Below are 24,669 nucleotides of genomic sequence, written 5' to 3' on the forward strand. Positions count from 1 at the left end.
ATTATAATTTAAAAGGTTATATTTAAGATCATGGAAGAACATATCCAAGTTAAAGGAAAGAAGTTTTTGTTAATTTTATAGATAACAATTTAAAAAAAAACAGTTTTAGAAATTAATGGAAAGACGGATAGCCTAGAATTGCAATATTCTAATGCATACATGTCACACTTAAAAGAGTGGTTGTTATTTTTTTATTATATATATATATATAGATTATTATTTAAATTTATTTTTTTAAGAAAAAATTGCATCAAATGACATGTAAAAAAATTATTTACAGATAATGATTAATATAAAATGTATTATTGTTAAAATAAAAATAAAAATTTATTTTTTTTCAATGATGAATTGTTGTTGATCCTGGTTTGCGAATATCTTTTTTCACATATTTTTGGATACAATTTTTTCATTTTTTAATATACTCATTCAATCAAAATTACAAGGCATTTTTTTAGAGTATCTTGTTTAAAAAATAAAAATATACCCTCCCCGTTTTAGAAATGTAATATATTTTTTATGAAATCTCACCCTTAATAAATTAATTAATTATCTTTTAACTAATGGCATCTTTTTATATTACCTTTGTTTTATAGGATGCTTTACTTATAAAGAAATATAAAATGATTTTTTTATTAAGATCATTTTTGAAAAATAAAAATAAATTAATTTTACTTTAAAACACTAACAACATCTCATATTTTTTAATATCAAACCTCTTAAAAAATCAGGAATAAAACGTTTTAATTTTTTTAGGAATAATTAATGATATTTTTCTTAAAATATCCTTAAAAATATTTGAAATGAGATTTTTATATTTATTTGTAATTATTGAAACTGTTGGCAGAAAAGTAATTATTGAAAGGAATATTCTTCGATTTTTTTTAAAATGTATTTGTTGTTAGAAATAATGACGATTTGGAATCTATGCAGCTGACTAGTTATCAGGACTTCATTAGGACACAATGACCTGTTACTATTGTAATTAATTTTTAATGATGTTAACTGTGTTAGAAATAAAAAATTAATTAAAATTACTTTATAATAATTTTATTTTTTTATGCGCCTCTCTGTTTATTATTGTTATTATTATTATTATTATTAGTATTAATTAACATATTGAACATACCCTTTTCTAGCACATCTTTTTCATTTTTATTCCCGGCCACGGAAAAGAAAGTGTCACGTGACCAAAATTTATTTCTAGAGAAGCGAAAAGGATTACTTGAAGTCCCTTGCTTTTTGCCTTGATTAAAAAGAAAAGAATGAATGAAAAAGAAAAAATGATAATAATTTTTTTTAAAATATATAAATGATAATTTAATCTTTTAAAATGTCCTAATTTTTTTGAAGTCCTTAGAGACTTTTTTATCATTAATAAAATTATATAAATTATCAAATTATTCTTATTAAAAATAATTGATTCAAAACTTTTCATTTTGTATTGGCAATAATGTAATAATAAATAATGAATTTAACATGTGAAATTGTAATTTTCTGTTGTATTTTTGTGAATTTAAGAAAGAAAGTTGTAAATATAAGAAAGAAAATTGTGAATTGTTTATTTTCAATAAGAATAATTTGATAATTTATATAAATTCATTAATGAAAGAAAATTCTCTTAAAATTTTAAAAAAAATTATGACATTTTGAGGGATCAAATTATCATTTATATATTTTAAAGAATTTTATTGTTATTTTTCCAATGAAAAATGAATTGATTATTGGGAGAATGTTATAGAAGTCCCTAAAATGTTACATAATTTTAATTGAGTTTCAAAAAATTTTAAAATTTTATTACAAGTCCAGAGCATTGAAATAAAATAAATTTCCTTACTTGAATGACTGAAATGCCCTTGAAGTATAATTAGCATTATTGAGATAATAAGTCAACTTACATTTTTTACAAGTAATATTTACATAATAACAAATCAAGTTAAGGTTTTTACTTTTACAAATAACATTAATAGAATAAATATAATTTTTTATTATTCACATAATATTACTTATAAAAATCATAACTTGACTTATTATTTTAATTATATTAGTTGTAAAAACGTAAATTATTTTGTTATTATAATAATGTTAGTTGTAAAAATGATAACTTGACTTGTTATTTTAGTAATTTTATTTTTATAAACAATATTTTAACTTGTTATTTCAGCAATATTAATTATAATTAAATGGCTTGTTGGTCATACAAGTGAGATAATTTATTTCATTTCAACGCTTTGGGCCTGCGGTGAAATTTTAAAATTTTTTGGGATTTGATTAAAAGTTATGTCATATCTAAAGAATTTTAATAAAATTCTCCCTTATTTTTTTTTATATAAGATCACGGAAATTCATGCAACAAAACAAAATGTCATAAATTATAAAGTTTGTAGAGCATGTGACAGATAATTGAAGATCATGATATTTAAGTTGGTGCAAGATGTATGGTGAATAAGTAAATTGATACATTTATTTACTTATTTAAATATATGATTGAAAGTGATCGTTCAATCTCTCATAATAAAATGTATGATTTTCTTGATAATTTTTTATAAAAAGTGACTTTTGGAAAAATTGTGTTGAATTAGTGACAAAATTTTAAGGGAATCAAGGTAGAAGTTGATTTTTGAAAACTTAGCACTCTAACAAATGTTATGCTCTTCCAAAATATTTAAAAGTTTAGCCTTGTGATAGAATAATATCCAAAATATTTAGAAATATCCAAAATATTTAGAAAATTATTTGATTTAGTTTCCTTTATTATCTCGAACCATGTCTTCACAAGTAGTAACCTTATTAGTATTTGACCAGATCATCAATGTCGTCAATACGTCATCCGTTAACGTCAAGTATGATCGAGGGAGATTCCATTTGGCTTCGATTCTTTCCATGTACTTTATCAAAAGCTTGATTGTTGATATGAGCTTCAGGTAAGTTATATCTTTATCATGAATATCTTTTTCAAAATATGAAATTCATATGAATAGACTTTTTAAATATGGAATTCGTGCGTTTGTAACTTAAATAAATAAATTAATAGCGTGCCACCAAATAATCAGTCAAGATGACTTTTGTGCCACCCGAAGCTACCCTCTCACCGTTCCTTATTTTTCTGTCTCCGTATCATTATTAATTATTAATGCATTCTTGATATCAACTCCAAGTTAACTAACTTCAGAAATGGCAGTCATATTTTTAAAATTATTAAAAAAATATGTAATTTTTCAATTTTTACCTTTCTTTTACAAATAATAATCATCAAGGCTGTGTAAGCCACAAGACAAGTGAGGCCTTATTATTAAAATCTTGTTTATAATTTATATGATTATTATTGGTTTGTCACATTAATCATTGATCTTTCTTGTTAAAAATGTATTGCTACTCCATATCAGTGTTAATATTCACGTTGTATCTCAATATATAAGATAAAATAGGAGCACTTTGTCAACACTAATTGTGATATCACTGTTGAATTAATTTAGTATTTTATTAGAATCACCATATTATAAAATTTTAATATATGATTTTGTAAAAAATGATGAGTGGATTTTTTTTTTGAAGGAGCAATTACACGTGGCTTTATTAATAATTTTGCCTTAAGGTTCAAAACTTCTTCATACAGCCTTGATAATCATAATCATAATGAGTTGTTTACAAATTCAAGCAACAACAAATAGACAGGGTAAAATTAAAAAAAAATTAATTATTCTAACTTCATCTTATATTAAAGGCCAATGTTTTTTAAAACTTTGTCAAAAGTATATTTTAACAACTACACTTTTTCTTATTTTGTACCTGGTGAGAAATACAATTTTGCAAAAAAAAAAAAAAACAAAGAAAAGAAAAAGAAGTCATGTAAACCCTTGAGGACTTACGAATGATGTTGCCATTGGTTATGGTCTTTTTTTTTTTTAAAAAAAAAAGTTTTGGTGAGTTAAATTTCAGAATTTTACTACATGGATTCATATTAAAAACACATTATAAAAGTGTTTATAAATGTCCACCAACTAGACCAGCCTTTATTAGCTTGGCTGTGGTTTTTCTCATTAGACTTTCAATGCCTTAGTGCCTGTAGATTTAAATGAATATAAAGAATATTTTGGTGTTAATGATTATTAGTTCTAGTGATTTGAAGAATTGTGATGGATGCATAATTGAATAGTGTTGTTTAATTAAATATTATGCAAGACATCAAGACTTGTATGGTTTATGGATGGATATTTCGTTTGCTGAATACTTAATAACTTTTTTATTTACATTAAATCGTTATCTATAACCACTTTAATTTGTTGATCTATAAATTAATTTTCAAAGTAAATTACAATTTAAAAATTGAAAAAAATTTAAATATAAAATTATACAAACACCTATTCAACTCACTCCACTATGTTAGAATGATAATTTGAACCAAGTTCAATAGACCAAACTAAACAAACCCCAAAAAAAATAATAATAAAATAAAACCAAACTTGGGAAAAGATCATTTTTTTATAATTCAGACTTTAAAACTTAAAGCATTATATGTATATCTTGATACATTGCCATGAGAGATTTTCTTAAAAAAAATAAAAAGTCCATATCATTATATTTCTATCTTTTTTTAATTTAGAAAATACTTTAAATTAATCTTCAAAATGTATATTGAAAATCTTCATCAAAACATAAAAAATATTATTTTGTTTTATATTTTTTATAATAATAACTAATTAATTTTAAGGCAAAAATTAAAATTAGCTTAAAACAAGAAAAATGAAAAAGTCTCTAATTATTCAGGTATTTAGGCTGGCTGAAATAAATCCGTGCACTTAGATTACCGGCTCCACTCTAGCTGTACAACACTACGTCAATCCCTAGCATATTAATAAATTACACTAATAGAATAACTAGTCCATAACAAGCACATTGCCAACTTGAAATACAAAATTTTATTCAAAATCAAAATAGATGTAAATAGTACAATAATGACCATGTTCCAACATAACTAACCAAAACACACATAGAATAAGCAGTCATTAAATAGACAACAACAGATTGGGTACATAACTAGCATAGCTGAAGGAATCACCATGACTCTTTACTCTTAACAAAAGAAATCACATGGACCTTGCACTTTCCACTTCTCTTTCTCTCTGTTTTCTTTTGTTCTGTTTTGTTTTTGTTTTTGTTTTTTGTTTTTTTTTTTGTTCTGCTCTCACTTTCTTTCTCAATTCTTGCTTCACTGATCTCATATATTGGTTTCATTCATTTCTTCATACTTCAGCAGAAACATGTTATTGCTGATAATCTGATTATTGCTTTATCACCACAAGCTTAAAGAACATGTTATTGACATTATTGTATCTGTTGCGATGGGGATGTCTTTTTCTCAGCAAGGAATGGTTTGAACATCATCAGAACCCCAAGTGCTTCTACGAGGTTCAGCACAAAAAACACCATATGAGAACCTGTAGTTAAATGTCCCACAGTTAGTGAGCATACATAAATAAGGCTGATGATATTCATGGCATGACAGTGTTGAATTTGGAGTCAATCCATTTTTGATGAACAAACATAATATAATATTCAAGTAAAAGTGAGGCCCAGTAAGAGCCTTAGCAACAAGAAGGATGGACCCAATAGTTGATAACATTAGTTCTCAAGACCCAACAAGATAATGCAATGTTTGGAATGTAGAAAATTATTTTCTAAAAAGGAAATGAGAAATGTACCTATTCCATTTTCTTTCTAGATACATTTCTTATTTCATTTATGATGGGTACCTACGTAAAATGAGAAACCCTACTCAAAAGTTAGCTGTTAAGATGAGAAAACCAACCCACTTAAATGCCTCATTGAACAGCCCAATATTAAGTCTCCATCAATTGGCTACCCATGAAAAACTGACATCCCCGCAGCAGCACTCTATGACACTTAACCCAGCCTTCTACTGTTTAGAATTCTATGCGGATAGCCCTTTCTAAAACTACCAACAACCTAACTCAGATACCAATTGATGGATATTTAAGTTGGATGGTCCCCAAAAGCTGGTTGTTAAGGTGGGAAGACCAACCCATTTAAATACCCTATTGAACATCTCACAGTACTTAATACGGGACTTGGTATCTCACACTACCAAATTTCCGTCAACTTATAGAAGACACTTTTTGGTGTACCAAACATTACCTATATGTTGTGTATATGTTTGCCACCTTACCTAATAGTATTAGTGCACGAAACAGAATTTAGCAGAAACAAATTAGCCAAGCATCATACCTGGGAGGAAAGAAGCATCTAGCCGCTTTTGGGACCAAGTTAATCTGCATTTGAACAAGAATATAATTAGTAAATTTCAAAATATTATACGTCGGAGAAAAAAACAAGTTAATCAAGTTGTTCATGTGAAGAGGTGTGTTGAAGGTTTTTTCCCCCCCTCTTAACAACCAGTAATGTAATTTCACTTGAATATTTTTTTACCAGTGAAAATACATATTACTTAAACTAAGGCTTATTGACAAAATGAGTACATCAGCTTCAGAAATATATGAAAGATAAATGTAAAGCTTGTGAAGTTGAAATCATCTTCACTGTCTCAAACAACAAATGAAAACCTCTAACCAATCCACAGTAACAATTTTTTTTTTTTGCCCAAATTTGTTTCTTTGATAAATAAAAAAAAAGCAGAGTTGTTTTCCATCCAATGTGAAGCTTTCTTGACAAGTTTATACTAAATTTGAAGAGCAATATAAGAAGCTGAACAAGTAAATGAAAAAGTAAACTAACACTGCTCCACCTCCAGCCGGGCCAAGAGCTTTGGAAATTGACATGCCAGTCATCGCAATACCATTAGCAGCTCCTCTTTGGTGTTGTTCCTGTTTTTCCAAATGAAGCATTCCATTTTAGCCCGACTCGGTAAATCCCACAACTAGAAAAGAAAAATAATGAAGATAATGAATTGAACTAAGAGAATTTTACCACTGCTCTATTTTGCAGGAGGAATAAACCAGTCATATAGGTTGCCTGACAAAGAAAAATTTGCAATCAGGCAAGCTCATACCGCATGTAGGTTTTTGTCAAGGAGATAATGTTCTGTTTTTGCCTTTTTGGCATTCACATCTATGGGTTTGATTGACCATTAGCCCCTCTAGTTTCCTTCTTGTCACAATTTGGTCGTCAATTTCACAATTGAGAGAATCACGTAGAAGGCCCAGATAAGGAAATTAATTAATAACAAGTCCCATCTACTTGTAAATACTGAAGTTTCATGTGCAAATATAGAAGTTTGACTTGTAAATGGACTGAGAATAATTAATTTCCTTACTTGGGACTTGATTGTAATTCTCCCTTCACAATTTCCCTCCCTTGCCTCATCCCCCACCCCTTCTGCTTTTGTGCAGAAAATGTACAATTTATGAAGCATAGACACTTCAAAAAACTCGTGTCGATGTCCAGCAAACACTTATATTAGACACTGTCATGTGGTTGTAATAGTTAGTTAAGATGTGTAGTTAGTCAGCAAAGACAACCAGTGTGCTAGTATAAATAAAGGATTAGTGAATGAATTACTATCTTTTGATCGAATAAACTCCCTTTTACAACTCTCGTGTGTCAGACACAAAGTGACACAGCAAGATAATTTAAATTACAGATGAACACTTCAATTCTTGTCATGTTACTCTATCTGTATCAATGTTTGTACCACTTAAATTTCAACAAGGACGTTCTGCAGATTGCATTTGCTAGGAGAAGTATTTTACAGACTAAAAATACCCATAAAAATGATTCTATGCCAGCAATGGGCACTGTGGCTGGTAAAATCAAGGAAAAGATGCACTTACAGAGAGACAATACATGAGGACAGATGCAGTAGTTATCAATAGGTTCATTGTGAAGCCAGGTGACAATCCTATGAAAGGGTAAATTTGCAGGAGAGGTATGGATACAGCCTGCACATGGTGCCCAAAACACAACAATACAGCTTAAAGAGCAAGTCACAGTGAAATTTCCGAATCATAGTAATTGTCACGTGAAAGAGAAAGCTAACCGCTGAAATGTGGGCAAGTCTCACAGGTCCACAAACTTTCTGCAGAGACGGGTAAAGGAAGATTTGGTAGAGCAAAAGACTAAAACCTGACCAGTTGAGTAAAGCTCAGTACTAATCAACATAATCTTGAAGTGATAGGTATATCAATACATTGGAAACAAGTAGACACTATAACTTTGTGATGCATATCTTAATCTACTTTTTTTTTTTTTTTTTGGTTCAAGAATTTGAAAAAAAATCAAGAAGCTTAACTGAAGTTTTCAGCCCAGAAAAGAAAGTTAAGGTAATCTTTTGAATGCCTCTTAAGAATCTTTCCGATGTTTGGCACTTAAATTGAAATAACTGAAATTTACAAGGTTAGGACCTCATGTAAATGCAATTAAGTTATGCATATGATATTTGAGGAAGGGAAGTTAGGAAGGAATCATTATTTACAAGGTTAATATTGTCTAGAAATTAATAGCCATCAAGGATGTACCTGATATTGAAAGAACATTACCAACATCATCGGTTGTAAAGTTCAAACCCCCTAGTTTTAGAGGACTGACAGCCCATAAAGAGAAAACCTGCAAAAGTGAAACAGTGCAAACACATAGCCTATAAGATGAAAGGCAAAAACCTCATTTTGCTCCACAAAAGATGGTGTCACTGTCAACTTGACACTCCATGAGCTTTTTCTATCACTTTTAGTACTTGAGAAGATTTCTCTTGACTCTTATCAAATATTGTAATTACATATAATATCAATCAAATGACTCTCGAAGTAGTAAAAAGATGGAAAACATCATTTAGAGTATCAACTTATACATAATCACATCATTTTTCAAGGATAAAAAATAGGAAATTGTTTTCTCTCCAATGAATGCGAGATTTTACCACCAATCAGCTCGATGTCAGATCAAAATCAATAGATACGGGTGTGGATAACAAGATAGAAAGAAACATATCATAAAATGCAAGAAACTATTTATACTTACGTAAGAAACATACCTCAGTATAAGCCATATCATGCAGTGAGAAAAAGCAATAAACAATAATGGATGACATCAACGGCCAGTTCAGGAGGAGGTTTTCATCCTTCTGAGCTGTCTTTCCTGTGATTTCATTTTCAGTATCCTCATGGGATTCATCGCTAACATTGTGGTTGTGCAATGTTTCCTGCAGATTTTGTAAACAAAAACTTTAATATGAGAAGGAAACCTTTGTTTTTTTATCAGAAAAACAGTTTAAAATATAGCTATAAATAATTATGTATGCCCCAAATATGGCATGTTTAAAATACTTGAAGAACTATTAAAAAATATATAGAATAGAAAGGGGAAAAATATTCATAGATTTCTAGTCTATAAAAAATATGAATATGAGGCTTTATACTAAAAAAACAGAACTTAAAAGTTTCACTAATTCCCTTAAGAAATATATTAGAACCTTGCCTCCATCTCAAGTCCCCAACCCAAAATTGGATTTTTTTCTATAAAAATAAATTAATAATAGTAGCAGCAGCAGTCTCAAAACATCATGAGGACAGAGCTTATATAAAGAACATCAATAAGGATTAGCAAGTCTGGGCTTGGGCTGCCCTTTGTATTCAATATAATTTGCCATCACAACCATTATTATTAGTATTAATAGACACATAAAATTCATGGTCATACATACCGGAAGCCAGATACAGGCCACTAATACAGCAAGTGCAAAGGCTGATATTATAAAGCAGGGCAAGAAGTATGGAAACCTGTAGGCCATTTATGTTTGGACAAACAAATATCAGCATATCAACTGGGAAATTAAAATAAAAAAAATGGAATCTAAAATTATTATTAACACTTAAAAGTAATGCAAGCATACTTAGCACTTACTTGTCAAATAAGGAACCTTTAGGAAATACATGTGGATATTTCTGTACTGGCTGAAATACCAAAATTCCCATATTGTTAGATGAACAAGTGATAAGTGTGCTCACCGCTCAAAGGCATGTTCCAACACACTTGCAAGGTACAATTTAAGAGACGAACAGTAAATCTGCCATAACTTGACCTTAGAGAATGGTAAATTTAAACTCTAGATTAACACTAAATCTGTTAGGAATTCAGCTTAGATAAGTTTCTCAGTAACCAAAAAAAAAAAAAAAAACAATCTTCGTGCCCTTCCATAAAAGTCAACCCAATCAAGATCTAGTTTGCTGCACAAGGCAAGGAACAAAAAGTACCTGAGCCAGATAGCCTCCCACTGCTGGACCAATGACTAAAGCTATGCCCCAAGCTGAACTAACCTGAAACCAGATCACACTATCAAATTATCATGAAGACCATGTACTTCCAGGAATCAATAGTAGACCAAAGTAAACTAGACTTACAGTTGAGAGTCCTAAAGCTTGGTGTTCTTCTCGAAAAAGTTCACTAGCATAAGCCTAGTGACAGAGTTGATATGTTGGTGGCAGTTATAATCAAATAGAACAAGTCATGTAAAGCCAAACAAATAAAACAGAATGACTAGCCTTCAAGTACACAAATTCAAACTTCGGACTTAGCCCTGGTTCTGTTCAATGAAAATTTAAAGACTAAACTGGAAATTTTAGACCTTGAATGATACGATACCCTTCATCTCAATGTAATCTCTGAAAGCCAGCATATCTCATTTAAGTCTACCAAAAAGTGTTTCATCTTCAATATCATCATCACATTAAGCCCATTAAAAAATAACTAACAGAAAGGGGTGATATAGCCAAATATGAAGTTAATATGACCTTTATACGTCCAGTTGCTATTAACCATGCATCAAAATGGCATGGTGCTCTATCACATGCCTAGTTTCAGAGACAAGTACTCATTTAACAATCACATCAGGTTAACAATAAACCATGTCGCCCCTCTCCGTTAATAATCTATTAACAAGCTTAATAACAGATAGAATACTCCATGAAGAACTAAAACGAGACATTAAAACTTTGGAGGACCAAATAGAGACAAAGTGTACCTTCTGAAGATCCAATATAAATTCATTCAAATTTAAACTGTTGTTATCTAATGCAGAAAAAAAAAAAGGTACCTTTATTGGACCAAGCGAACCATTTAAGATCCCAAGAAGAAATCTTGTGCTAACAGCCATCCAAAAACTTGTGCTAAGGCCAAATAGTGTGTTAAACACAACACTGAAATCAAATAAGAATCGGTAGATATATGGATAAGTGTACTGACTAGAACAGTACAAGGATGGTGAGGGAGATAATGAGAGAAAGAGAGGGAGGGATGAAGTTAGAAGAGAAACTAATAAGCTAAGCTGATTTCAACTAGTCTAAAAAAAAGTGGCATGCAATTAGTGGAGGACTATTTGTAGAGAGTCCATTACAAGAAATAAAAAATATATATAAAACAGAAGATAGATGAAACAAAGTTCCAGGATGCACTAAATAATCTCAATTTCCTAGGTCTTTAACTTCCGAGATGCACTAAATAGATGAGGCTTGCCGTTGTTCTTGTTGTTGATGATGCCTAGAGTAAGTTTTACATGTTTGGATGCCAAGTGTGAGTTGACTTGACTTGGTATGGATAGAAAAATCCCATATCAGATAGAGTTGGGTTGACATTCCAACAATCCCCCCCTCAAGTGTAAGTTTTGTACAATTCCAACAATCAGGGGTGCTTATTAGAAAGAAATCCAGATCAGTGCAAAGGTGCGTACACTGCAACAAGGCCTGTAACTATAGCATATTTTCGACCATATCGATCAGCAAATATTCCCCAAGGAATTGATGTCAAACCTCTGCCGAGCATGTATGAAGATCCTACAACATGTTTCATATGGAGATCAGTATTTTAAGAGCTCATAAGTCCCTCTAATAATAGATTGAAAGAACTAAAAGGATTCTTACCCACATAACCAGCATAGGAACTGATATCTGCCTCCACTTCTGCAATACCAAAATCTCTTACCTGCAATCAGATTAGTATCAATGGTGCATCTTCCACTCATCATTAGTTGCATTGTATGCTGTTGCAAGATAAGGAATAAAAAGGAACATTAAACAAAATTTATTTCTTGAGGAACAAACGAAAAAGCTGAAGGTATTAAAAATACTCTTTTATGGCGTTGGAACCAAAAAATGAGTAAGGCCCAATAAGAGAAAATGTGATCTACACGCCTAGCACACTTGGACGATACCAACACATTTTCTTCATGTTATTTATGTCAAAAGCTACCCATTTGACATGATTCAAATGTATCCTTGATCCATCCCCTTTGCAAGCCATTCATAGCAATTTCATGAAACAAACCACAAATTTAATTTAAGGTTAGAAGAATAGGAGAGGAAACTGCAATAAAAGGACTGTCTGCTAGCACACAAACCTTTTGTTACAGGTTCCAAAGGAAATGAAGAAAACTCAGGAAAATATAGAATAGTTCATCATTTTTGGCCCAAAAAAAAAAAGAATATTTTGATATTGGAACAAGCATTAAATGCAGAAGTTCCCACCAACTAGAACAGAACAAGATAAAACCAATTTCTTAGTCAAAAAAATTATGGAAGAAAAGGTAGGATTGAACAGTTAATTCACACCCAAATTCATTTATTCAAATGACCCAAATAACTAGGAAAACTGAATATATTAACCTGAAAAGAGTTAATTTAGGTAATTAATCATCAAACCAACTATTAATTGACACTTTCAAGAAAGAAAAATATTTATTAAAAAAAAAACTGTTGACATCGTAACAAGTTAGAGTCACTTTCAAGAATTGATGAAAATATTTAAAAAGAAAGCATTATAAAATTGCAAACTATTGAAATCAGACTCATCTGCGGTCACTGATTACGAACAAAGCATTTCATTGAACCAGTCAAAATATTATTTTAATAGTTTACTAGTTCAACTCACCGGATTGACCCAGATTTCAATACTATGCAAAAATGACTCGGAAATTAATAATCTAGATCATCCACGCAAAAAAATCTCCCACACAATGGCCATCAAAAGAATTCATCAAGTGGGAAGAGACATGATACGCTCACCATGAAATAAAGAAATGACCTAAGAATGTCATTTAAAAAAAAAAAAAAAGACTGAAGAATCCGCAGGCATGTAATTTGAAAATGTAAATCAGGAAAAGACATGCATCTAGTGGGAAGAAAATAAACTCACCATGAAATAAAGAAATGGGAAGAGACATGATATAGGCAGCGCTGAACAGAGCCAAAGCCAAGAAAGAACATATCAGATAATTTTTTTAAGGGGGGAAAAAGGAATAATTGACTGAAGAATCTGCTGGCACGAAATTTGATAATAAATACTAAATCAAACAGACTATATTTTTGTTTGTTTTGAAACCCGTTCAAGAGCTAATAAATCCTTCACCGAGGACCTCTATTCTTACCACAAAGGAAAAAAAAGAAAAGAAAAATAGAAAGAAAGAAAAGAGAACAGTAATCTGATATAATAATGGGCATTTCAGCTGAGAGAAGAATTAGAAAAGGCACTAAAATTTCCAGCAAATAGCTTGGAAGGATATCTTGAACTTAAAGAAACAGGTCCGTTTAGCTTTAATGTTCAAGAATTGATGACTGAAGTACTCCAAAACAAGAAGATCACCAAAAGTGGATTCTGGATTCTTTTGACTTCACAGAAATAATTAAGCAACTTTCAGAAACAACATAAGAATACGAGATTTTATAGAGTTTTACGTGAGAAGATCAAAATAAACTCACCGGTACACAGAGTCACCGTCCATACGTTAAGAAGCTGCTTTACGGGTAGGCCTTGCTGCATTTCCTTGTCTTGATCCACCTTACAACCAGGACAGTTTTCATGGTACCGATTCTCCTTCAACAACAATGGCTCTCTAGAACTGCTTTCTTTGTTGTTATTGTTGTTGTCGTCGTCCGCCATGTTTGTTTCCTCCGAGGTTCTCCTTCTTCAGCCGTCCTATGTTGCTTCTTTCTGGTTCAGAAAACATTACACAACCATTAAAGTAACTAAAACCAGAGAAATTTATCAAAGATGAGGGCCTTTTGCTTCTTTGCAAACCCCAGGAGAGGAAAAATGAAAACTTGAGTCAAACACAAGAACACCGACTTGCAAATTTCTGGTTTTTTTAGTTTATTCCCCGATACAAAAAGGCAAGCTACGAAGCTAGTATAAAAGAAGCTTGAGTATCTCGGCTTGAGTAGCAGAGCACATGATCAGGTCAGACATGTAATTTCAATCGAATAAAGGAAGATCGTCAAACTCAGATTTGTACAGGGCAAGAAACAACAACAACAACACAGCAGGAAGATGAAATAAAAGGTTGGCAAAAAAAGAAAATGAAATAAAAGAATTTGAAAGGCTGAAAGAGTGTCTCAGAGTTCAGACACGCTGTTGGTGAGCTGAAATAAAAGAACAAGATGAAGGTCACTGTCACCCCCTGCTGTCGCAACGTGGTTAATGATCATCACTTCACGGTGCATTGTTTCTTGCCAATTAATATCCTAAGATTTAATGCACGTGGATGATCTCAGAGACTCAAACAAAAAAAAAAATAACGAAAAAAAAGCATTATTGTCCAATCACGCAGTAAAACTGAAACGGGAATTGTATGGTGAGAAAGATCCGAGAACATCCAAACACGAATGGCTTGACGAGAATGACATTTACAAGTTGGGCTGTTTGGATATCGGTTTAAAATAAAATAAAAAAGTAAAAATACTGGCAAAATTTTTGAATAGAATTATATGGATTCAACTTCTCTTCATTTTCTTTCTTCTCCACTTTTTATCTTAACTATTGAATTCATTTTTGAACGATTGAAATTATGAAATATCAAATCTCAACCGTTTAATAAGATGGGAAGTAAAGAGGAAAGAAAATAAAGAGAAGCCAAGTACGAAGTACATAATAGTTTAAAATAAAAAAATAAAAATATTCCTAATATTATCTAATCAATTTATTAAACCTCTCAAAAATTAACCGTTCAGTTGATATCTAAATATATATTGATATTTTTTTATTGATGTAGATCAGAAAAAGAGATAAAAACACTTATGAAACCTTTAGTCTGGAGTATCTAATAATCTAAATTAATAAAAAGACTAAAATACTCATAATATTATTTCAAAAGCTGCAACATTAGTCTCTCACTTTTCTATTCAGGGAGGATGAAAGGAGGCTGGTCATAGGCTTGATTAGCTTGTAATATTATATGATTAAGGATATGTTTTCATTCAAAAGAAAATACTCTTTACTGTGGTTGTATGAAAGTGAGAGATCATTGATTTATTTTTCATGTGGTTAATGTATATAGGCTATGTCTTATATATAAATCACTTCAAAAATTAACGATTTTTTATAAGTCAATTCATATAAAATAAATAAATTGTTAATTACTTTATTTTAATTTTACTCTTTCATGTTTTTCATGGATTGAGTAAACTAAAAAGTTATATCTGAGAAACATTTTTAAAGATGATGCATCTTTAATAAGGGTAAATTTTTTTTTCTTTTTCAAATAATTTCAAAAGTTTAGCTGCATCTCCTTAATTTTAATAAAATAGATAGAAGTGACATGTATATAAAAATATAAGGAGTATTGGTATTATCATTTATTTAACTTTTTTAAAGAAGTATTAAAGACCGTACCAGCCTGTCAACGTTCAAAAGTTAATGGTTTCATTTCATCTGGTTGAATGAACGTTGTAATTATTCAATCCTTTTATTACATGTTTATTTTATAATTATGTGATATCATGATAAACAGTAATAATATTTTTTTTATAAAAATAAATAAATTTGAAACTTTTGCTCTTCACATTGCCTGCAGCCTACTTAGACTAAGCCCATAATAATTTCTGCAGTCTAATCTTTGAGCTCTCGTAGCCGACTTAAGATATCATCATTAGTTTAATTATTCGTTTAGGCTCTCCTTTTAAAAACCAGAACTAAAAGAAAGATGGGAAAATCACAAGACCACTGGAGACACTCAAGTACATTGCAGGGTCAAATCATTTTGATATTATTAGGCGGGATCAAGAGATATAAATATAATTAAAATTTATTATGAAAACACAAAATTATCCTTAATATATGTTTGTTGTGACAGGAGAATTAATTATTATTAAAATAAAAATAAAATTTTTTTAATAAAGACTTATCACTAGATTATAACAATCCTTTTATTAAATTAATATATTGTAATTATTAATAAAGAAATTAATTATTATTATAATAAAAATATGATTGTTTTTTTTTTGAATGAGGGCTTTTTCACCAAATTATAAAACTTGTTCCTCTTCGCTGTCAAGTTAATTTTTTAAAATTATTAATAAAAAAATTAATTATTATTAAAATGAAAATAAAACTTTTGTTTTTTGAATCAGTCCTTATTTGCTAAATTACAATATTTATTCCTCTCCACCACCAAATTAATTTTTTAAAGTTATTAATAAAAAAATTAATTATTATTAAAATGAAAATAAAACTTTATTTTAGAATAAAGAGTTGTTAAAAGAGTATATATATATACACACATAAAGGGTAATTTTATTTTTTTATAATAAATTTTAATTTTAATTATATTTAAGTCATTTAATCCTGTAAACTAATATTAAAATCATTTAATTTTGTAATGTAATTAATTATCTTCGGTTGTCGTTGAGTGTGATTTGCCCAAGAAATATTAATATTGGTCTCATGGAAATAAAAAAAATCTAACGTTATGAAAATAATGACCAACTAGCGTATCGAATCAATTTACGTAACGATCTTTTTTCTTTTTCTTTTTTTTTTTGTTGTTGTTTGTCTGCAACGATTATTTATTTATTTATTGTATCATATCTCTAAACACCTTTTATCCACTACTCGCCTTTTTGTTGTCTTTCTCTCTTCACCATCTTCATATATTTTTGAAAAGCTATATCTTTATAAATTACTCTCTCAGATCCAAAACATAAATAGTTTTTGAAAAAAATATATATTAATAAATTTTTTTTTTCATAAAAATATATATTATTTTTATCCTTATTTTCAATTACTAATACATTTTATTATGAGTAAGAGATACATTTATACAAATATTTAGGTTAACAAATGAGGTTAAGATACATTTTTGTTCATGTACTTATTTTTTAATAATGCTGGATACTCTATACTCTTAAGTGAGGTAATTTTTTTTAAAGTATTTTTTAAAATTTTAAAAATGTCCTTCTGTCAAAAGGTTGTTAGCTATGTCATTTTTTATTGACGTGATTTATGTATGGAAGCCCACACACAGTGACAAATAAAATTTTAATCATGTTCTTTGACGTTGTTTTGCCTTTAAACTCTTTTTTTAAGAACACAGAACATCTTAAATTTTTTTTAGAGCATTAGACACTTTAAAATCTTATTAAAATTAAATTTAATAAATATTGCTAAAGTATTAAATATTTTCATATTTAATAATTTAAATATTATTATTTATAAATATTCATTCAAAATCTATAAATTACTTTTAAAATATCAACAACTCAAACTAGTGTTTTATAAATGAAAAAAATGCATAAAATTCTTTTAAATTTTAAGACAGTCGCATATAATCCTCCTTACCTTTAAAATTTAAAATTAACCCTGTTAAACTTTAATTTTATTTTTCAAAACCCTATACTGTTAATTATATTATTGTTTTATGAGGGTTAAAATGTCATTCAAATAAAAAATCTTATTAAACAATAATGTTATATTATATAACTATTTATAATAAATTTTTTATATTTTTTAAATAGTTGAGGCATTAGTTTAAAATATTTTAAATTTTTTAACCATGTGCATTACATTAGTCTAATATAAAAAATAAATAAAAATTTATCTTTTAAAATAATAAAATCATGCACCATTGATAACAAAAAAAACATGAATAAAAATAATATAAACATAAATATTTAAAATTTTATACAATGATAATAACATTTTTTTGGTATCAATGCCTCAACTATTTAAAAAATATAAAAAATTTATTATAAATAGTTACACAATAAATATTTTTATTTAATAAATTTTTTTAGTTCAATGACATTCTAACCTTCATGAAAAAAATAACATAATTAATAATAGAAGGTTTTGAAAAATGAAATTAAAGGTTAGGAGGTTAATTTTAAATTTTTAAAGGTGGAATGGGTTATATGCAACTGTCTCAAAGTTTAAGAAGATTGTATGTATTTTAGCCTTTGTAAATTCATAAATGACTTCTTATTTTGTATATATCAATTTTTGATATTCTCTTCGAGATAGTGCTTAAATCGGTACGTTTTTTATTCGTATCGAAACTTGCTTATATTTTTTATATTAGTTAAATTTTTTAAATTTTTAGGTCATGTTTTCTAATTTGTTTGGTCAACTAAAGATCTTCTTTCAAAATATTGCACCCCCAAAATTAAATACTCTTTGTATGTTATAATTTTAAGAATACAATTAAAAATATGACAAATCAAGATCAATAATATGCCAACAAAAATGTTTATTTGTATTTTATCACTCATTCCATTAATATGTTATAAAAAAGTTACTTAATAAGAGAAAAATAAAGAGATGAGAACAAAAAATTCCTTCATTAATTTAAAGGTTCATTCCCTCCATTTTTAACACAAAATTGCAATATATCAAAAATATTAAAATATTAAATTGGATGGTGTAATATTTTAAATAATAATATTTAAATTATTAAATATTAACATACTTAATATTTTAACAGTATTTATTAAATTTTATTTTGACAAGACTTCACGGCATCCAGCACTTGTAAAAAAACTTTAAAATGCTCAATACTCTTAGAAAAAAAGTTGAGAGGCAAATTAACAATAAAAGACAAGGTCAAAGTCTTACATGTCACTGTGTGTAGACCCCACGCACATGTTACATTAGCAAAAAACAACACAATTAACAGCCTCCTAATTGAAGGGGTTTTTTGCTCATCAAAAAAATAATTTAAGGATAAAATTACTCCACTTAAGAGTATAGTGCCCAGCACTCCTAAGAAATAAATACAGGAATAAAATTATACCTTAATACTAATAAATATGAAGAGTATGATAGAATTTTTTATATACATGTACTAAATTACTTATATTTTAAATTAAAGTTAACTGAAGTGAAATTATTATATTTTAGACCAGGTTGAGAACTTCGAACTTGACATGGGTGAATAATTTGTTATGTGTCTTACGTGTTTTAAATCATACATGTGAAAAAAGTTGATGTCTTGGGGTGATTTATAAGTGATTCTAGAATATTTACAAGCAAATTATTATCGATTTACAATTAATTTTCTCATGGACCATGTCTGTGCTATGAAAACAGTGGTCCTAAGTTGGTGTTGTGAAAGAAGTAGCCCCCAATTCATGTCATTGTTTCTTTAAAGATGAGCTACAAGTCATCCTCAATCATTTAGAATTAAAATTTATCTAATTTACAATTTACTGAACTGTACTCCCTTCATTTCAGTTTATAAAACAGTTTTAAAAGTGATTCAATATCATAAAATACAAGATGATTTGATGAAAAAAATTATTAAATATTTTTTTTAACATTACATTTCCCTTTTTATTATATTTTCACTCTTTAAAGTTATTGAACAAAAAATATTTTAAAAAATTTATATTTTTGTTTTGCATTAAATGTTGGTCATGCCTCAAAGACCCATGTGTTTTCTATGAAAAAGTGGTCCTATGTTGGTGTTTTTTGTTTTTGTTTTGGACCAGTACGTGAATGTTGTTTTTGAAGTTGGAAGTTTGTGGTTGTTATTTTTAGAGATGAGTTAAAAGTGATCCTCAATTATTTGAACTGAATTTTATGTGATTTACAATTTGTTGAATGTACTCCTCATTTCACGTTATAAAACAATTTTAATATGATTTGATATTTTAAAATATAAGATGTTTTGACAAAAAAATCATTAAATATAATTTTCAAAATTATCATTTCCTTCTTATTATATTCTCTCCCTTTAAAGTTATTAAATGAAGAATTTTTTTGAAAATTTATATTTAAAAAAAAAACAATGTTGCAAAATGTACTTAATGAGATATGTGTAATTTTGTCTAAACTTATCTTCTAAACTAGAATACTGGAAGTATTTTAAATTAAAGTCTAATTATGTTAAAAATATGCTCCCTCCGGTTCTTCATATAACTTTATTTGGTCATTAAAGTTAGAGTAATTAATTTAATTTTTTAAATTTACCCTTTATTTATTATGGTTTGAATTCCCACACAATTTATTATGGTTATTAATTGCATGTAAACAAGAACAAAATTCAAAAGTACATACATCTTTTATTATAATTTTAAGTTTATAACCAATATTTCTTAATAAGCATGAAATTGATTTAACTTTGCTTTATATTAAGAAATAGAAAGAGTATATATAGTTACAAGTAACATTATATTGATTACGAGTGAATATCTCAAATTTACCTATATAAAATATGTGATGATTTAAATTTACAAGGTCTAATTTGAAATACACAATGTATGCATGTGAAAATAATTTAAATTACACGGTCTCTTGTTTGCGTCGGTGTTCATCACATGTGGCTCAATTTGAGCACTCAGTTCACTCTGAAATGAGCTATGGCGTTCATCTAAATTAATTTTCAAATATTTTTGAATGTTGTTTTTATTAATATAAAAATTATTTAAAATTAAAAATTATTATTAAATCTTGACTATTCAAATCATATCTGTTATGGTCAATTTTTAATATTAAATTGAATTATTCAGATTATAACTGAACTATTCAAAATATATATGGATTGTCAAATTTTAAAATTATAAAAAAATTTAATTTTAAATTCAATCATCCAGATTAAATCTGTGCTGACCAACTTGATGATGAACATGTTTATTAAAATTTTTATAAATTTTTATTTTAATAAATGTAAAATGAAATAAAAAGTTTTAATTTATATTGTTTAGGTTTCATCAAATGTAATGAGTGCTATAATGCTTATTCCTTAATGAGCACAGGCGACAATCCAAATTTAATATTAAAATATTTTATAATATTTACATTAATAAATATAATATTTAAAAAATAATTTAAATAAAAATATTGTTTTAGAATGAAATGGAAAGCTCAAAATTACATCATGTATTATGTTCACGTGGTGCCAAAGGCGTACGCCTCTTGTGTCAGTGTACATGTGGTGACTCTTGACAAGACGAGTGCTCTAAGATATCATTTGTGATAGGTATTGGCGATAAGCAATTACAGTATCATTTAAGGGTGAGGACCAAAGACAGAGACAATTGAGAACGGAAAATAGATACATTTTCATTTTTTTTCTTTTTTTTAAATTAATATATAATTTGAATTTTAAATTATGAGTTTAAAGGTAATTTGAATACAATCTTTTATTTGGTATATTATAAATCTTAAATAATTAAGTTAGAGTAATTTTTCTCGTCATCAAATTTAAACAAATTATCATTACTTTAAAAAAAAAAATGGGGCTTATTATGTGATTTTTATCATATTATACTGTCCCTCCATCTCTCTTACCGTCTTTTGAGTAAAATCACACATTATGCTTAATTTTTTTAAAAAGTAATGGCCATTAGTTTAAATTTAATAGTAAAAAAAATTTCAATTTTAATTGTTTAGAATTAAAAATACACCAAATAAAAGTTTTGATTTAAATCGCCCATAAATCTATAATTTAAAGTTTAAATTATATATTAATCTTTTTTTAAATATTCATACATTTTTTATTTATTACTAATAGGGTTAAAATATATAAAATTTTTTTAACTTTGAGAAGGTTGTACAAATATCCCCACATTTAAAGGTTTAAAATTAACATTTCCAACCTTTTACTTTGTTTTTGATCATAGACAAATAGGCTCACATACTATTATTTTTTTAATTATCTTACTAATAGAAGTTGTTATGTCATATTAAAAAAGAAACATAGTAGCTTGTGTGGCATTTCATGTAAGCTAATAATAGCTTTATAAAAATTGTATCTATATATTTTTTCATTATTATTAGTCTACATCAGATATCACACAAACTACCATGTGTCTTTTTTTAATAAAACATGACAACTTTTATTATTAAGATAATTAAAAAATAACAACAAGGGAGACTATGGTAAAAAATAAAAGGCTAAGGAGGTTCCGTACAACTGTCTTAAAGTTTAACAAATCTTGTATATTTTAGCTATAAATATATTGTGTAATTTTTTTTTCAAGAACTTAATAGGATTAAAATGAATTGAGCACTTGTAGGATATTTTTGAATTACAAGCTCTCATATCAAGTATTCCTTCCGGTATCATTTATAGGACACATTTTAAGAAGTCCACTTGATCATATTTATAAGTTATAGTGTAGTTTTTTTACGTAATATTTAAAATTATCCTTTGTAAGAGATTGAAAGTAACACAACATCTTTTTTTAAATTTTTTATATATGAGTATATTTGAAATTTAACACATGTTTATTTCTTTTAATTTTTTGTATTGATATTAATAAAGTTAGTAAAAACCACTTATTAAAGATATTAAAAAGAATATTTAACCGGACTGCAATTTTAGGAATTGAATTTAAAATATTTATTTAAGTTAGCACAACTTGCTAATGAGTTAGTTCGAGCGGAACCCATTAAATATGAAATGTCTCTCTCACACATGCATATATGCGGTATTTAGATAAAAATTAATAATACAAAAAAAAACTATAATTCATTATATCTAACCAACAGTACCAAAAGGGCAAAAGGCAACGTGTGTGTAAAGGCATCATCATGCATAGACACGAGCAGCCTTTTAAGTTTAATGCACTTGCTTTCAAAACAAAATATCCTGACTGTCCAATCAATCAAACAGTAAAATGGTGCTGTGAGTGGAGTCGGGAACAGGCCGCTCAACTTATATGGGCTCGATTTTTAGAGACTCAAATTCTTAAATTTAATTTTTTTAAAATATTTTATTTTTTAAAGTTTAACCATTATATAAAAGGTTCAGAGTCAGATCATAAATTCTTATTATTATTTTTTATTTTTTAAAAATTTTAAAAATTAAAATTTTTAATTATAATATTTCATATATTTTTTAAAATTACAAATTATAATGTTTAAAAATTAAAAATAGATGATAGAAATTCTAATTTTAAAGTATAAACAAATATTCTAAAGTTTAAATTTAATTTAAAAATTTAAAATATTTTATTTTTTAAGAAAAAATAAAAATAAATCTAAAAGGGCCGTCTGAGCTATTTTTTCAAGACCTATCAGGATCGGGCTTAAAAGTCTTCTTTTTAAAAAAAAAATCATTTTTTTTTAAGTTTGAATTCTTATAAAAATAAATTTAAACGAATGATTCTCAAGATCTGGCCTTTATTCCTGAGTCTAACTGTGAGGGATGCATTAGGACATTTCATTGAGCTTCGCGTGCACACTACCGAAAAGGAAATAACAGAACAGAGAATTAATACAAGAGCCTAAATTCTGATATGGTGGGCCCGTACCCGTGCCCGTACCCAGGACCCGGTTATCACCTAATAGCAGCTTCTTGTAAGATAAGCCTGTTATACCATAGCAGAGGGGGATTTTTTGATTTGATTGACTCATCATGTTTCAAATAATAATTTAGATTTTACATATTTTGTTGTAAAAGCGTTGTTTGCTTTGATATGAATTGATTAAAGTGGGGGATTTTTTTTTTATAATTTCATCACCTAGTATTTTGAAAAATTTGAATTATTAATATCGCCTATCCAAATTAATCTGACCGTCATTGTATAAGTTCTTACTGATAACTGTTTCATGGATATTTTGGGAATATTTTTGGTATTTTTATTTAGCATGATTGTATATCTCACAACACAAATCCAAAATTTCAAAATAAGTTTATTTGATTCCCTCAACTAATTAACTGAGCACCCCTCACCTAGTTGGGGGATTCTTATAGGACATACATCATAATTTCATTAGGTAATATTTGGATTGGTGAATTTAGATTTTAATTTTAGATTTAAAATATTAAATTGTTAATTATTACTCCATTCATTAGAAAAATATAAGATATTTTTAATTAAAATTCATCCCTAATAAGTTAGGTAATTTTTATTAAACTAATATCATTTTTTTATGTTTATCCTTATTTAATGAGAAAATTGAGTGATTTATTTATCAAGGATATTCTTAAAAAGAGCTCATTAATTACACATTAAAAAATATAAAATATTTTATATTTTTTAATATTTAACCTAAAAAATTGTTATATTTTTTTAACAAAGAGAGTATTGTTTAGTTTTTAATTGAACAACTCCACTAAAAACTATTTAACAATTATCGATTACTTTAATATTACAATTTGACAATTTTAATAAAGGACATGAGATCTGAGAGTAATTTTTGATCTTATAAGATTTTTTTATTTAGATTGCTTGTATGAAATATGAGAGCGAAACTCCCTATATCATAATAATTAAGTAATCATTATTTAAAGTTAAATTATTTAATTTATGTTACTAGAGATGAAGGATGAAGCTATGGTGAAGGTGAGGATGTGTGAAGCAAGCCTTTTTTTTTTTTCTCTTTTTTTTAAATGCATCTCTTATTATTATTGATTAAGACGTTATGCACATCTTTTTAACTTTTCACGTTCTACATTTTTTAATTTTGGAAATGGATTTGGCAAGTGACTGAAAT

General features: G+C 27.8%; 1 protein-coding gene across 3 annotated transcripts; it reads right to left on the reverse strand.

Moving 5' to 3' along the window:
- Positions 1–4,893: 4,893 nt before the first annotated feature.
- On the reverse strand, positions 4,894–14,408 carry LOC129315394 (protein ZINC INDUCED FACILITATOR 1-like). Of its 3 annotated transcripts, XM_054959042.1 has the most exons (17): positions 13,716–14,408; positions 13,153–13,193; positions 11,883–11,943; positions 11,693–11,795; positions 11,060–11,162; positions 10,368–10,421; positions 10,221–10,283; positions 9,871–9,920; positions 9,671–9,746; positions 9,002–9,169; positions 8,490–8,577; positions 8,012–8,097; positions 7,806–7,913; positions 6,943–6,987; positions 6,751–6,839; positions 6,244–6,287; positions 4,894–5,435 (listed from the first exon to the last, which is right to left on the reverse strand). In XM_054959042.1, the coding sequence occupies exons 1-17, from the start codon at positions 13,894–13,896 to the stop codon at positions 5,323–5,325; spliced, it is 1,473 nt and encodes a 490-aa protein (XP_054815017.1). In that variant the 5' UTR covers positions 13,897–14,408; the 3' UTR covers positions 4,894–5,322. The 3 variants fall into 3 exon arrangements, with proteins under 3 accessions (XP_054815017.1, XP_054815020.1, XP_054815019.1); XM_054959045.1 differs by lacking the exon at positions 13,153–13,193 and having other exon boundaries at positions 13,716–14,406; XM_054959044.1 differs by lacking the exons at positions 13,153–13,193; positions 13,716–14,408 and adding an exon at positions 13,023–13,033.
- Positions 14,409–24,669: the final 10,261 nt, after the last annotated feature.

This window comes from Prosopis cineraria, unplaced genomic scaffold (assembly GCF_029017545.1).
Source record: "Prosopis cineraria cultivar Desert tree isolate PC_DT_omini unplaced genomic scaffold, ASM2901754v1 PC7, whole genome shotgun sequence".
In the NCBI taxonomy this organism is placed as follows: domain Eukaryota; kingdom Viridiplantae; phylum Streptophyta; class Magnoliopsida; order Fabales; family Fabaceae; genus Prosopis; species Prosopis cineraria.

What these genes read in the sequence shown, in the direction of transcription:
- LOC129315394 (XM_054959042.1), bottom strand. Translation starts at nt 13,896, where the DNA reads ATGGCGGACGACGACAACAACAATAACAACAAAGAAAGCAGTTCTAGA. An exon ending in TGGGAGGCTATCTGGCTCAG is followed by an intron (nt 9,921 to 10,220) that starts GTACTTTTTGTT and finishes TTGGTATTTCAG; the next exon opens with CCAGTACAGAAATATCCACA. An exon ending in GACTTGCCCACATTTCAGCG is followed by an intron (nt 7,914 to 8,011) that starts GTTAGCTTTCTC and finishes CACCATGTGCAG; the next exon opens with GCTGTATCCATACCTCTCCT.